The sequence below is a fragment of the Tamandua tetradactyla genome, chromosome 19, assembly GCF_023851605.1.
Source record: "Tamandua tetradactyla isolate mTamTet1 chromosome 19, mTamTet1.pri, whole genome shotgun sequence".
Classification (NCBI taxonomy): Eukaryota; Metazoa; Chordata; class Mammalia; order Pilosa; family Myrmecophagidae; genus Tamandua; species Tamandua tetradactyla.
In genome coordinates this window covers 57045234-57057877 of record NC_135345.1, presented here as the reverse complement: position 1 = coordinate 57057877, position 12644 = coordinate 57045234, and the positions used below count along the sequence as shown (strand labels likewise).

The following is a 12644-nucleotide window of genomic DNA, read 5'->3' as shown; positions in this document are numbered from 1 at the left end:
AAGGTGGAGAGGGCAGTTAGGAGTTATCAGGTGGAGAGAACAGGGAGGGAAAGAAGGGATTCAGTTTCTCTCACTATTTGGATCTCAGTCTCCCATTCGAATCCTTTAAGGTTCAAAGAGAGGTGGCTGCAAGCAGCAGGCAAACGACACAGGCGTTATCTTCCTTTAAAACAAAACGAGCTCTTCCATACAAAGTTTCACCTTCACTATTAGGCGCCCCAGTTCTAGGTGAGGCGGGGTTGCTCAGTGCCTTGAAGGGGCCCCAACACCTACCACATGGGAAAGACAGCAGAAACCGAGGCAGGGCCGGGGACACCAGAGACGGGGAAATCATCGCAGCGCAGGGAACAAACTCGGCGTGGTGGGGCTGGCGGGGTTGGCCGGGTTGGAGGGATCCGCGGGGTCGGCGGCGCGGGCGGGACTGGCGGCGTAGGCGGGACTGGCGGAACCCGCTGGATGCACTGTGTTCGGGGGGATCGCGGGACTCATGGTGCTCGGGAGTTTCGGGGGTCTCAGCGGACTCGTCAGATTCGTGTCTTTCGTCGGGCTCCTCAGGTTCCTCGGGCTCCTCAGGCTCCTCGGGCTCCTGGGGCTCGGCGCCTCCGACAAAGTCGCTGGGCACAAGGGGCGTCTGGAGGACCTCGGTCCCCGAGGATATTTCTGTCGTATCGTGCCCACGAGCCACCTCAGTTAGCCTGGTTGAACCTGAAAACTCTTGGTCCTCCATTCGAGCCCAGCAGCTGCCGCCCCGTCAGTCGCTCTCCCTCGCTGCGGGCCCCCCCGCCGGCGCGGTCTGCTCTCTGCGCGGTGGAATGTGGCCGTGTGGCCGCCGGGTCCCACCAGGCTCCCCACGCGCAGGGCCCCGGCCGACCCCGCCCCAATCCAGCCCCGCCCCCAGCCCTCTGTCAGCGCGTCTTCGGGTTGCCAAGGAAACGCGCACAGCCACAGAGAAGCCCGGTGCGCAGCACTAGGTAGAGTGCAGCCAGAGGCGCCTCCGCGGAGACACGGGGCAGAACCGTTCCTGCTGCTTTTTCTGGGTCCAGGGCGAGGACTCTGCGATGTTTTCCGTTGCCGAGGTCCTGGGAAGAATGTATCAGCTTCCAGGCTAGTTACGACGCCACTCAAACAGGAAAGGCAGTCTCTGTTAGGTTTCAGAAATGACCTAGCCCGGGCTCTACATGGCCTTTGCCTCCTAATCATGCTGGGAGGCGCCTCCACGACTGACAGTATCCTAAGGCCCTCTATCACTAAGACTGATTTCCATCAGATTCTAGTAAATACACAGTGATAGGAATTGGGGGAGATAGGCCGACATCCAAGCTTAACATTCAGCAAGAGCCTCAAATTTAGATTTTTTTACCATCTCGCATGAAATTCTACATACAGTCACAAAGAAACACTGATACGGCTGAAAAAAAATATTCATCTACGAATTTAATCTTGTGCCGTATTACAAGGTACACTATGTACTGGTGTTCCCTAAATCATTATTTTTATAAATCTTATAATCTTGTGACTAGTACAAATTTGAGTGAAACATATTTGTATGTATTGATAACATTAATTTGACAGTGATCTTTTAAATAGGCTATTCCACAAGTTTTACAACCGTTTTTGTTACCTCCCCTCTTTATCATTATTATTTTATTATATAAAGAGATTTTTTTAAATGGAAGTGACCTGGACCTTTCTCAATCTCTGAGGAGTGCTTTCAGCTGTTTCCTGGCCACAATGGTGTGGTAGAGAACAGAAGAGGAGGAGTTTCCCTGCTGTGTTTTCAAGGGAAGGGACTAGAGATATTAAATTTTTTGTCAAATAATATGGTAAACTCAAGTAAAACTTTTGCACATCACTTCATATAATTTGTTTCACTAATGCAAAGAAAAATTAAAGGAGAAACATTTTGTATTGTGAATCTGATCTGAAATGGAATTAGGAGATATATATCCTAATGTATATCAGGATATCATATATGAATCAGGAAATCTGCTCCTTCAGATTCTCATTGAGACAGATGTGTATGGGGAGTCAAGAAGAATTTCCCAAAACTTGAAAAAAGGAGACGCAAAGTTACCACGGGAGAGTTTAAACTCGATATGTGGACAGTCAGGGAAGAGCTATGTGAAGTTTCCTTAAAGAGGCAGAATGGCACCTACCTTGGTAAAACTAGCCCAGTACTAAATGCAATGCTTTCAGTTGGCAGGGGGGCTTCAGCCCACAGTACATATACAAATGGAGAGTCCAAAGTCTGCGCCCATTCAAAAACTACAGTGAGGAGAGAAATCTAAGTTAACAGACTGCAAATGGTACAGCCCTGAGATGGATGTATGTGCCTGACTATACAACAAAAGATCCAGGCTCACTAGGCAACACTCTTTGTCTTCCTCACTGTCTTTTTCTCTGAATTTCATCCTCTTATAGAGAACTCCAGAAAGAGGATTAAGACTTCACCTGAATCATGCCTCAATTGATAAAACCTGAAGATCTCACCCACAATAAGTTTACACACAATTAGCTTTAAGAACATGATTTTCTGGGGTCCATAAAGCCTCCAAACCATCACAGTTGACTTTCCTGTTTCTTTGTGAATGCTGCTAATTTATATTCGTGTGGCTTTGACAGCACCTAACTTTTTTCATTGCTTCATCCTGATACTTCTTTTCCACTTAAAGGAAAGACAGCTGGATATTTACTGGGAAAGAGAAAGTTTACTGAAATATTTTAATATAAATTTCATGTCATTTATTTTTTCCCCCTATTTATTTTTATTCCATATTTCTTCTTGTCTGTTGACAAGGTAGAAAAAAGAGCATCAGACACAGGTTTTCACAATCACACAGTCACATTGTGAAAGCTATATCATTATACAATCATAATCAAGAAACATGGCTATTGGAACACAGCTCTACATTTTCAGGCAGTTCCCTCCAGCCTCTCCACTACATCTTGACTAACAAGGTGATATCTATTTAATGCGTAAGAATAACCTCCAGGATGACCTCTGGAATCTGTTTGGAATCTCTCAGCCATTGACATTTTGTCTCATTTCACTCCTCCCCCTTTTGGTCAAGGTTTTCTCAATCCCTTGATGTTGAGTCTTGGCTCATTCTAGGGTTTTGCTCAGTCCCTTGATGCTGAGTCTCAGCTCATTCTAGGATTTCCGTCCCACGTTGCCAGGAAGGTCCACACTCCTTCCTGGGTCATGTCCCATGTAGACAGGGGAAGGGCAGTGAATTTGCTTGCCATGTTGGCTGAGAGAGAGAGGCCACATCTGAGCAACAAAAGAGGTTCTCTTGGGGGTGACTCTTAAGCTTAATTTTAAGTAGGCTTGACCTATCCTTTGTGGGGTTAAGTTTCATATGAACAAACCCCAAGTCTGGGGGTTCAGCCTATAGCTTTGGTTGTCCACACTGCTTGTGAGAATATCAAGAATTCAACTTGGGAAGGTTGAATTTCCCCCATTCTCACTGTTCCCTGAAGGGGACTTTACAAATACTTTCCCACTGACTGATCAAATCACTCTGGGATTCATCGGTGCATCACTCTGGATGAACCAACAAAATCTCATGTCCTACCCAAGGTTCCATGTACTTATGTTGTTCAACCAACTATCTACATAAGTTATATTAGGAGATGCACTAGTCAAAATATGAATTTTGTACCAAATAAACATTTTTTGCTTTAGTCTCACACATTAGTTGAAATTTTAAAATGTTAATTACCATCTATTTTCAGCACCCTGCAGTAATGACATTCCTTTGTTCTTCCTCATGCAAAAACGTTTTTTAAATGTGTACATTTAGTCACTATCATTATACACTCTAGGCATTCCTATATTATACCATCTCAATCTTTATTGTCTTTCTTTGTGATTTCATATATGCCCCCAGCCCTCCTCCCTCTATCATTCTCACATGCAGCTTCATTCAGTGTTTTAACATAATTGTATTACAGTTAGGTAGTATTGTGCTGTCCATTTCTGAGTTTTTATATTCAGTCCTGTTGCACAATCTGTATCCCTTCAGTTCCAATTACCCAATATCTTACACTATTTCTATCTCCTGATGGTCTCTGTTACCAACGAAATTCTCCAAGTTCATTCACTAATGTCAGTTCATATCAGTGAGATCATATAGTATCTGTCCTTTTATTTTTGGCTAATCTCACTCAGCATAATGTCCTTAAGGTCCATCCATGTTGTTACATACTTCATAACTTTATTCTGTCTTACAGCTGCATAATATTCCACCTTATGTCTTTGCCACAGTTTGTTTAGCCACCCATCTGTTGATGGACATTTTGGCTGTCTCCATCTCTTGGTAGTTGTAAATAATGCACTATAAAAATTGGTGTGCAAATGTCCATTTGTGTCCTTGCCCGCATGTCCTTTGAGTAGAGACAGCATATAGATGGATCCTGTTTTTTAATCCATTCTGCCAGTCTATGTCTTTTGTTTGGGGAGTTTAATCCATTAACATTTAGTGTTATTACTGCATGGGTAGTACTTTCTTCTACTATTTTGCCTTTTGATTTCTATGTCATATCTAATTTTCCTCTTTTTTACCTTTACTCATAGTCTTCCTTTCTACACTCTTCTCCACACCTCTCTCTTCTGTCTTTTCATATCTGTCTCCAGTCCTCCCTTTAGTATTTCTTGCAGAGCTGGTCTCTTGGTCACAAATTCTCTCTGTGATTTTTTGTATGAAAATATTTTAATTTTGCCCTCATTTTTGATGGACAATTTTGCTGGATATAGAATTTTTGGTTGGCAGTTTTTCTCTTTTAATAATTTAAATACATCATCCCACTGTCTTCTCACCTCCATGGTTTCTGCTGAGAAATCTACACAGGGCTTAGATTTCTTATTGGGCTTTCTTATTGGGCTTCCCTTGTATGTGATGGATTGCTTTTCTCTTGCTGCTTTCAAGATTCTCTCTTTCTCTTTGACCTCTGACATTCTGATTAGTAAATATCTTGGAGTACGTCTATTTGGATCTATTCTCTTTGGGGTACGCTGCACTTCTTGGATCTGTAATTTTAGGTCTTTCATAAGAGTTGGGAAATTTTCAGTGATAATTTCCTCCATTAGTTTTTCTCCTCCTTTTCCCTCCTCTTCTCCTTCTGGGACACCCACAACACATATATTCATGTGCCTCATATTGTCTTTCAATTCCCTGAGTCTCTGCTCATATTTTTCCCCTATATTTTCTTTTTCTTGTCAGATTTCAGATGTTCCATCCTCCAGTTCACTAATCCTATGTTCTGCCTCTTGAACTCTACCATTGTAGGTTTCCATTGTTTTTTCATCTCTCTACCATGCCTTTCATTCCCATAAGTTCTGTTATTTGTTTTTTCAGACTTTCCATTTCTTCTTTTTGTTCATTCCTTGCTTTCTTTATATCCTCCCTCAATTCATCGATTTGGTTTTTGATGAGGTTTTCCATGTCTGTTCGTATATTCTGAATTAATTGTTTCAGCTCCTGTATCTCATTTGAATTATTGGTTTGTTCCTTTGACTGGGCCATAGCTTCAATTTTCCTAGTGTGATCTATTATTTTTTGCTGGCATCTAGGCATTTAATTACCTTAATTAGTTTATTCTGGAGATTGCTTTCACTTCTTTTACCTAGGGTTTTCTTGGTGGATGAATTTGTTGTCTATCTGTTCTTTGACATTCAGTTCAGCTTTATCTGAACCTCTAGCTTAGGTTTTGCTTAACAGAGGAGAATTTTTCAGTTCTTGTTTTCTTGTTTCTTGCCCTGCTTGTATGGTGCCTTTCCCCCCCCCCCCCACGCTTAGGAGGTCTACTTAGGTATAGACCCCAGCTGGATTTTCCCAGACCAAACTGGCCTCCTATCAGGAGGAAAGAGTTGCCTGTGTCAGTTTTCCCTGAGGGAGAGACCCAGCAGGTTGAAAGATTTTCCTGTGAAGTCTCTGAGCTCTGTTTTTTTTATCCTGCCCAGTATGTGGTGCTTGTCTGCCTGCAGGTCCCACCAGCTAAGATGATGCGATACCTTTAACTTTGGCAGACTCTCCCTGCTGGGGGTGTGGTGGAGACAGAGGAGAGGTTGTAGGCTGGCTTTAATGGCTTCAAATTACCAATCCCTGGTGTCTGAATTCCTTGAGGGAGGGATTCCACCTGAGTTGGGCTTCACCCCTCCCCTGGGGAAGGCACAGGCTCCACACAAGCCCTCAAATGATCTTGTTTCTGCCTATGCCTGGGGCAGTTGCAGCCTGAGAAGCCCTGCCACTGTATCCAAGGGCAGTCAAGCCTTCGTAGAAACACAGCCACAAAAACCTCTGTTTCCTTTTTTTTTCTTTTTCCATCAGCCCTGCCCCCTTGGCACCGGGGCAAAAATGAGCGACCTCCACTTTGACCAGGTTCACCTGAGCTGAGGGCCTAATTTTAATAGTCAGAATTTGTTAATTAATTCCACAATTGGCATTTGGTTGGGCTCAGCCCCTGTTGCTGGTAAAGTCTCCTTCATTTCCCCTCTGGGAAGCAGCCTGTGGGGGAAGGGCACCAGTTGTCATGGCTTGGGGAACTCACGTTTCTGGGGGGGACTCGCAGGCGGTCCAGCTGGTCCAGATTGGGTTACACTGTGTGTCCAGTCACTGACATGGCCCCAGGAGCTGTTCTGTGCTGTTTCTGGTTGTTCTGGAGGACGAACTAAAATGCACACATTGCTAAGCTGCCATCTTGGCCCGGAAGTAAATTTCACGTCATTTAAAAATCACAATAGGATGAATGCTTGCTGTATTAATATCCTAGCTGCTAAAACAAATACCATACAACAGATTGACTCAACAACAGGAATTTATTGGCTCACAGCTTCAGAGACTAGAAGCCTTGCTTCCTCCTGTGGCCTGTATCTTCTGACTGGCCAGAAACCTTTGGGGTTCCTTGGCTTTTGCACCACATGGCAATGCATATGGTGGTGTCTTTTCCAGGTTCTGTTGATTTCCAGCTTCTTGCTGCACTAAGTGACTTTATACTCCAAATTATTTTGCTTATAGGACACTTCAGCAATTTTGGATTAATAAGACCCACCCTCATTCAGTTTGGGCACATATTTACTAAACCCCTTCAAAGGTCCTATTTATAAATGGGTTCAAACCACAGGACCAGGGATTGGGATCCAGACATGCCCTTTGTGGGGTACATGATTCAATCCCCAGCACTTGCTAATGTTCATTTTAATTCTGTTGATTAAAAATATAAATCTCCACAAATATGTTGTTTTACAAACATTTTAAAGTTCATAATCTAAATAAAGAGATGCTCTTAATAAATTTAAATTAATAGTATCTCTGAATATGCTATGCATTGAGAAAATAGGAAATGGCTTATTTTTTATTTGAAGGTGGAAATTTTTTACTGCAAGCCTGCCACTCAACACTCCATGATGACATGTGAGCTGATGGTGAGCTGTCCTGAGGCCTGGGCCTGGTCACGGTCACTTTACATCCTCAGCCAGGTGTGCAATCAGGTTTTTGGCATCTTGCATGGTGGAGGGAATCTCTGAGCCATTCTCAGTCACTTGGGTTCCAAACAAGAACATCTTCCTGTCATTTCCCACCTCAGATAATGCCAGGGCCTCATGGATATCTGTGATATGATAGGCTGATTCAAGATCCTTAACCCAAAATGGAAAAAGAATAGGAAAAAGTTGGTTATTTTGCAAGTCTTTGGGATAGATACATTTATTATCTCATTTATTAATTTCAGTGATGCCACCATTTTAGCAGGGAGGACATTGTAACCCCATTATTATGACCTCATAGGTTCAAATGTAAATATTTTCATCGGTGTTATACCAGCATTTGGAATTGTCATGAATGAATTTTCTGGAATGACACTTAAACAATATAATTCTCTGATCAACTTTCTACAGAGCGCAGTTAATCTGCTATCATTTATTTTATTTTCATTTTATTTTTCTTCAATTATTTTTAATAAGATCAATTCTTTTTCATTTGCATTTAACAATTTAACAATGCAAATTTGATTCATCTTTTTTTGTCCATCTCAAAAATTATTTACAAATGTTGGTAGTCTCCATATATATTACTTGTTTGAAACCTGAATTCATTTAGTTCTAGAGCCTGTAGTAAGTTCTGAAATTGTGTTATAGGCTCAAAAAAGTAACATGTGGATAGTGTCTCAGGTTAATAAGTTTACTGCTGGAACTGGGAAGGCAGAGTATGGGAGAGGGAGGACATTGGATGGGAGGAAGGGCTTTTTGTAATGATAAAGCACATCAGCTATAAATATCAAGTTGGCCCCCCACTTACATAATTATGCCTTAACAGTGTTATTAATCCAAAAATTAAAGGTAGGAAGATGATTTTTTAAATTCTTATAAAACAACTTGAATCAGAGAGTCGTCTAAAAGCAGAGATTAAATTTTTGGCCAATGAATGTCAACAAAGATGCATGAATCTTAAACTAGAATATACAAACCATCTATTATTAAACCTAAGTAAAAGTTAAGTTTGACACCAAATGGGCAATACTGCTTTGCTATGTTTATTCCATCTAATGAAGATACCAGTGACACAAATGATGAAAGAAAATATTGATACATTTGATTATTAAAAATGGAAACCATCTGTATAAAAAAGGACACTAAACAAAGTAAAATCATAAGCCACCAGGATGCTGGAAAAGATATGTGTAATGCATATGACTAACAAAGGATTGTTTTTCCAAAATGTATGAAATACCTGAAGTGCAAATAAGAAAAGATAAATACCTTAATAGGAAGTGGCAAAAAGATATTGATAGGTAATTCAGAAACTTCAAAAACCATATACATATACAAAGATATTCAAACTGACTAGTATTAAAATAAGATATAATTTCATCCCATCAGATTGCCATAAATAGAAAAGTATGACAATACCGAATATTGACAAAGATGTGGAGCTGCAGACACTGTCATATTCTAATGAAGAATAAATTGATGTAACGTCATTGAAAAGCAATTTGGTAATATCTAGTAAAATTGAATATGTACAAATATGAAAACCTAGAAATTCCTCTTTCAGGTGTATGCCCTAGGGGAAATTCATACATGTCCAAAAAGAGACACAACAAAGTTTCACTGCAGCACTGTTTATAACAATCAAAACTGGGAAATAATCCAAATACCCAGCAACAAGAAAATGGTAAAATTGTGGTATATTCATACAATGGAATACTATACAGCAGTTAACCTAAATGAACTAATGTCAGTATAGGAAGTTTCAAAAATATGTTGAAAAAAATGCAAAGCAGACTGCAAAAGAATATATAGAGTATGCCATTTTTATAAAGCATAAGAACATGTAAAAATATATGTTGTTTGTAGATATAAAAGCATTTAATAAAACTATAAAAACATCAAGAAAATGATAACCACCAAAATCAGAGCAATGGTTAAAGAGGGAAGGAGGGGTAACAAGATCAGGCAAGAAAACAAAGTAGGTTTTGATTACATCGGTAAGGTTTCCATTGTGGAATGAAGGAAGGGATGAAGGAAAGAAGATCTTAAGAAAACAGGCAAAATGTTAAGATCTACCCAAGCTGGGTGGTAGGTATATGGTGCTGAGTACATCATTCTCCATATTTCTTTATGTTTCAAGTGGTTCATAATTTTTAATGAAAAGAAAAGATAACAGAGGAAGAGGAGTAACATACAAATATCACAGTCTGAAGTATTTATTATGGTTTATGATAAGACATACTTTAAGGCTCCACATCTACTTGTTGATCAGGTTATGTAAACTAAAATGCAAGAAAATATCACCCCATTTCATGAAAGAAATAATCATGAATTCAAAGATGATCTCATATTTAAGTGGGCAGCTTCTGTTGTTTTAACTAAAAATGGCTTTGTGAGGATTAAATGAGATAATTTATGTTAAGTGCCCAGCACATTGCAATAGGTGCCCTATTTTTTTTTAAGTTTAAAAAATATTTATCTTGAACATTTGTACAATCCCTTGTGGTGATTCTGAACATTTACATGCATGCTCAAATTGGAAAAACCTGTTTGCAATATTCTGAAATAAATTATGTAGAATAAACAGAAAGCATAATCTACTACCACTCTGGAAAAGGGGATATATTGGATACACTTTAAGGGAGATAACAGAAGGTCATAACCTAGAAAAGTGCCTTTTATGAACCTAAAATGCACTTCTGATTTAGGCTTAGGTTTATGGGCTTTGGTATACAAAAGTGCTAGCTGAAATATTTGGAAAACATTTTGATAATAGGAGATTTGGGAACTGGGTTGGATTCCTTTGTTGACTAGTATTCGTCTATATCTGATGTTGAGTCCAAAGGAGGTGGTAACAGTGGAGGAGAATAGCGAGTCTAGACAAAGCTTCTCACTAACTGCATATTTCAATTATGATAAGTGATGCAGTCTCAATTGTACAGCAAGTTCCCCCCAGCAATGCCAGGGATACATGAGCCAGCCTGTCCTTCGTGAATGCACATAGGAAGAACTACTGCTAAAACAGCAAAAGGCACAAAGTATGAGGAAGTAAAGACACTAAATATTGGTTAACAAAGTTCAATTTTCCATTTAATTTGACTTCAGTTCAGTAAACAATGAAAAGGAAATATATTTTAGACTACTATTCCTTTCTTGGATATCAAAGTTGCCCATCTCTCTCCCTAAAAGAATGGAGTAGTAATTAATAATAATTATTAATTAATTAATTAAAAGAATTAATGCAATAGTAATTGCACAGGGAGACATTCCAAGAAAGAGACTCTGGACTTTCTGACACTTCCTACTTCTGTGACTCTAAGCAAGTTCCTTTCTGTAAAGTGAGGATATAATAATAATATCTCTTCCATAGGTTGCTGTGTGGATTAAATTAATACATGTAAAGCACTTAGGACAGTGCCTAGCATTTGGCAAATGTTGTCTATTATTTATTTTTGTTTGCTTTTGTTTTTACCATCATCAGTATTATCTAGGAATCATTCATAACCTCATTTCACAGAATACTTAGCTGTATTTGATTTAAGAGTAAGCAATTTATCCAAATAATACTTTGTCATGAGAAGGACTTTCTCAATATTCTACCTTTACTCCTAGAACCTCTCAGAAATGCTCTTGTAGGGGCAGTGTAATAGAATATAAAAGCATAGGTTGAATGTCACATCTGGTATACTATAACAGTATGATCCTGGGCAAATTATTTAATCTCTCTGGGGCTTACATTTTACATCCGGAAAATGGGCCTAATAAATTCTAACTTGAAACTGTGTTGTGATTTTGCTATTTAGATCTCCATTTTCATCACTTCTTTAGATACTAAAGGAGCAAGCATTAAAAAACAATGGAGGGGGTGCATGGGTAGTTCAGTGGTAGAATGCTCGCCTTCCATGCAGGAGACCTGTGTTTGATTCTTGGACCATGCACCACCACCACCCCAGAAAGAAAGGAGGAAGAAGAGGAAGGGAGGAAAGGAGAGAGAGAGAGAGAGAAACAGAGAGAGAGAGAGAGAGAGAGAGAGAGAGAGAAAATAAATGGAGGATTTGTTCCTATACCAGATAAGCCCTGGTTCCAATCTCTCCCAGAACATTAATCACTTGCATTCCCCTATCCCATAATGTTAACACCTCTTTTCAACATGAAGATGTTAGAATGGTCATTGCCCAAATATCCCTGAAGACTGAGAGAATGATCAAGTGAGAGGGAGGATTGTAACACAGAAGTTAGGATTTAACAAATGGTGATCACTACTGAATCATTATATAGATATTTCTTTTTAGGTTCTAGTATATTAGAACAGCCAGAAGGAAATACCTAAAGTTGTGGAACTGAATCCCATACTATACTTTGAAATTTGCTCTATAACTATTTATTACACTGAGCTTTGAAATTTATCACTTTTATGTATATATGTTATTGTGCCAGTTTGAAAGGATGTATGTACCCTAGAAAAGCCATGTTTTAATCCCAATCCCATTTTGTAAAGGCAGCCATTTCTTCTAATCCTTATTCAATACTGTATGCTTGAAACTGTAATTAGATCATCTCCCTGGAGATGTGATTTAATCAAGAGTGGCTGTTAAGCTGGATTAAGTTACGACATGTCTCCACTCTTTCGGGTGGGTCTTGATTAGTTTCTGAAGTCCTATAAAAGAGGAAACTTTTTGGAGAAAGCTAGAGATTCAGAGAGAGCAGAGCAGAACGACATAGCCATTACAAGCAGAGTCCACCAGCCAGCGACCTTTGGAGATGAAAAAGGAAAATGCTTCCTAGGGAGCTTCATGAAACAGGAAGCCAGGAGAGAAAGCTAGTAGATGATGCTGTGCTCGCCATGTGCCCTTCTGGCCGAGAAAGAAACTGACTGTTCACCATATGCCTTCCACTTGAGAGAGAAACCCTGAACTTCATCGGCCTTCTTGAACCAAGGTATATTTTTCTGGATGCCTTTGACTAGACATTTCTATAGACTTGTTTTAATGGGGACATTTTCTTGGCCTTAGTACTGTAAACTGGCAACTTATTAAATTCCCCTTTTTAAAAAGTCATTCCGTTTCTGGTATATTGCATTCCAGCAGATAACAAAGTAGAACAGTTATATTTCCCAATAAAAAATGTTTAAAAAGAGACAGAGGAAGAGACTTCCAGG

At 39.8% G+C, this 12644-nt stretch overlaps 2 protein-coding genes across 5 annotated transcripts in view; both read right to left on the bottom strand.

Moving 5' to 3' along the window:
* SPMAP2L (sperm microtubule associated protein 2 like) overlaps nucleotides 1-865 on the bottom strand; it is a 91549-nt gene extending 90684 nt beyond the window's left edge. For all 3 annotated transcript variants that reach the window (XM_077136927.1, XM_077136928.1, XM_077136929.1), the window contains exon 1: nucleotides 274-865. In XM_077136927.1, coding sequence (XP_076993042.1) covers nucleotides 274-727 — 454 coding nt within the window. In that variant the 5' untranslated portion in view covers nucleotides 728-865. The remainder of the gene's footprint in view (nucleotides 1-273) is intronic.
* A 5933-nt stretch (nucleotides 866-6798) lies between these two features.
* Nucleotides 6799-12644, bottom strand: part of ARL9 (ARF like GTPase 9) — a 30321-nt gene continuing 24475 nt past the window's right edge. For both annotated transcript variants that reach the window (XM_077136963.1, XM_077136964.1), the window contains one exon: nucleotides 6799-7636. In XM_077136963.1, coding sequence (XP_076993078.1) covers nucleotides 7457-7636 — 180 coding nt within the window. In that variant the 3' untranslated portion in view covers nucleotides 6799-7456. The remainder of the gene's footprint in view (nucleotides 7637-12644) is intronic.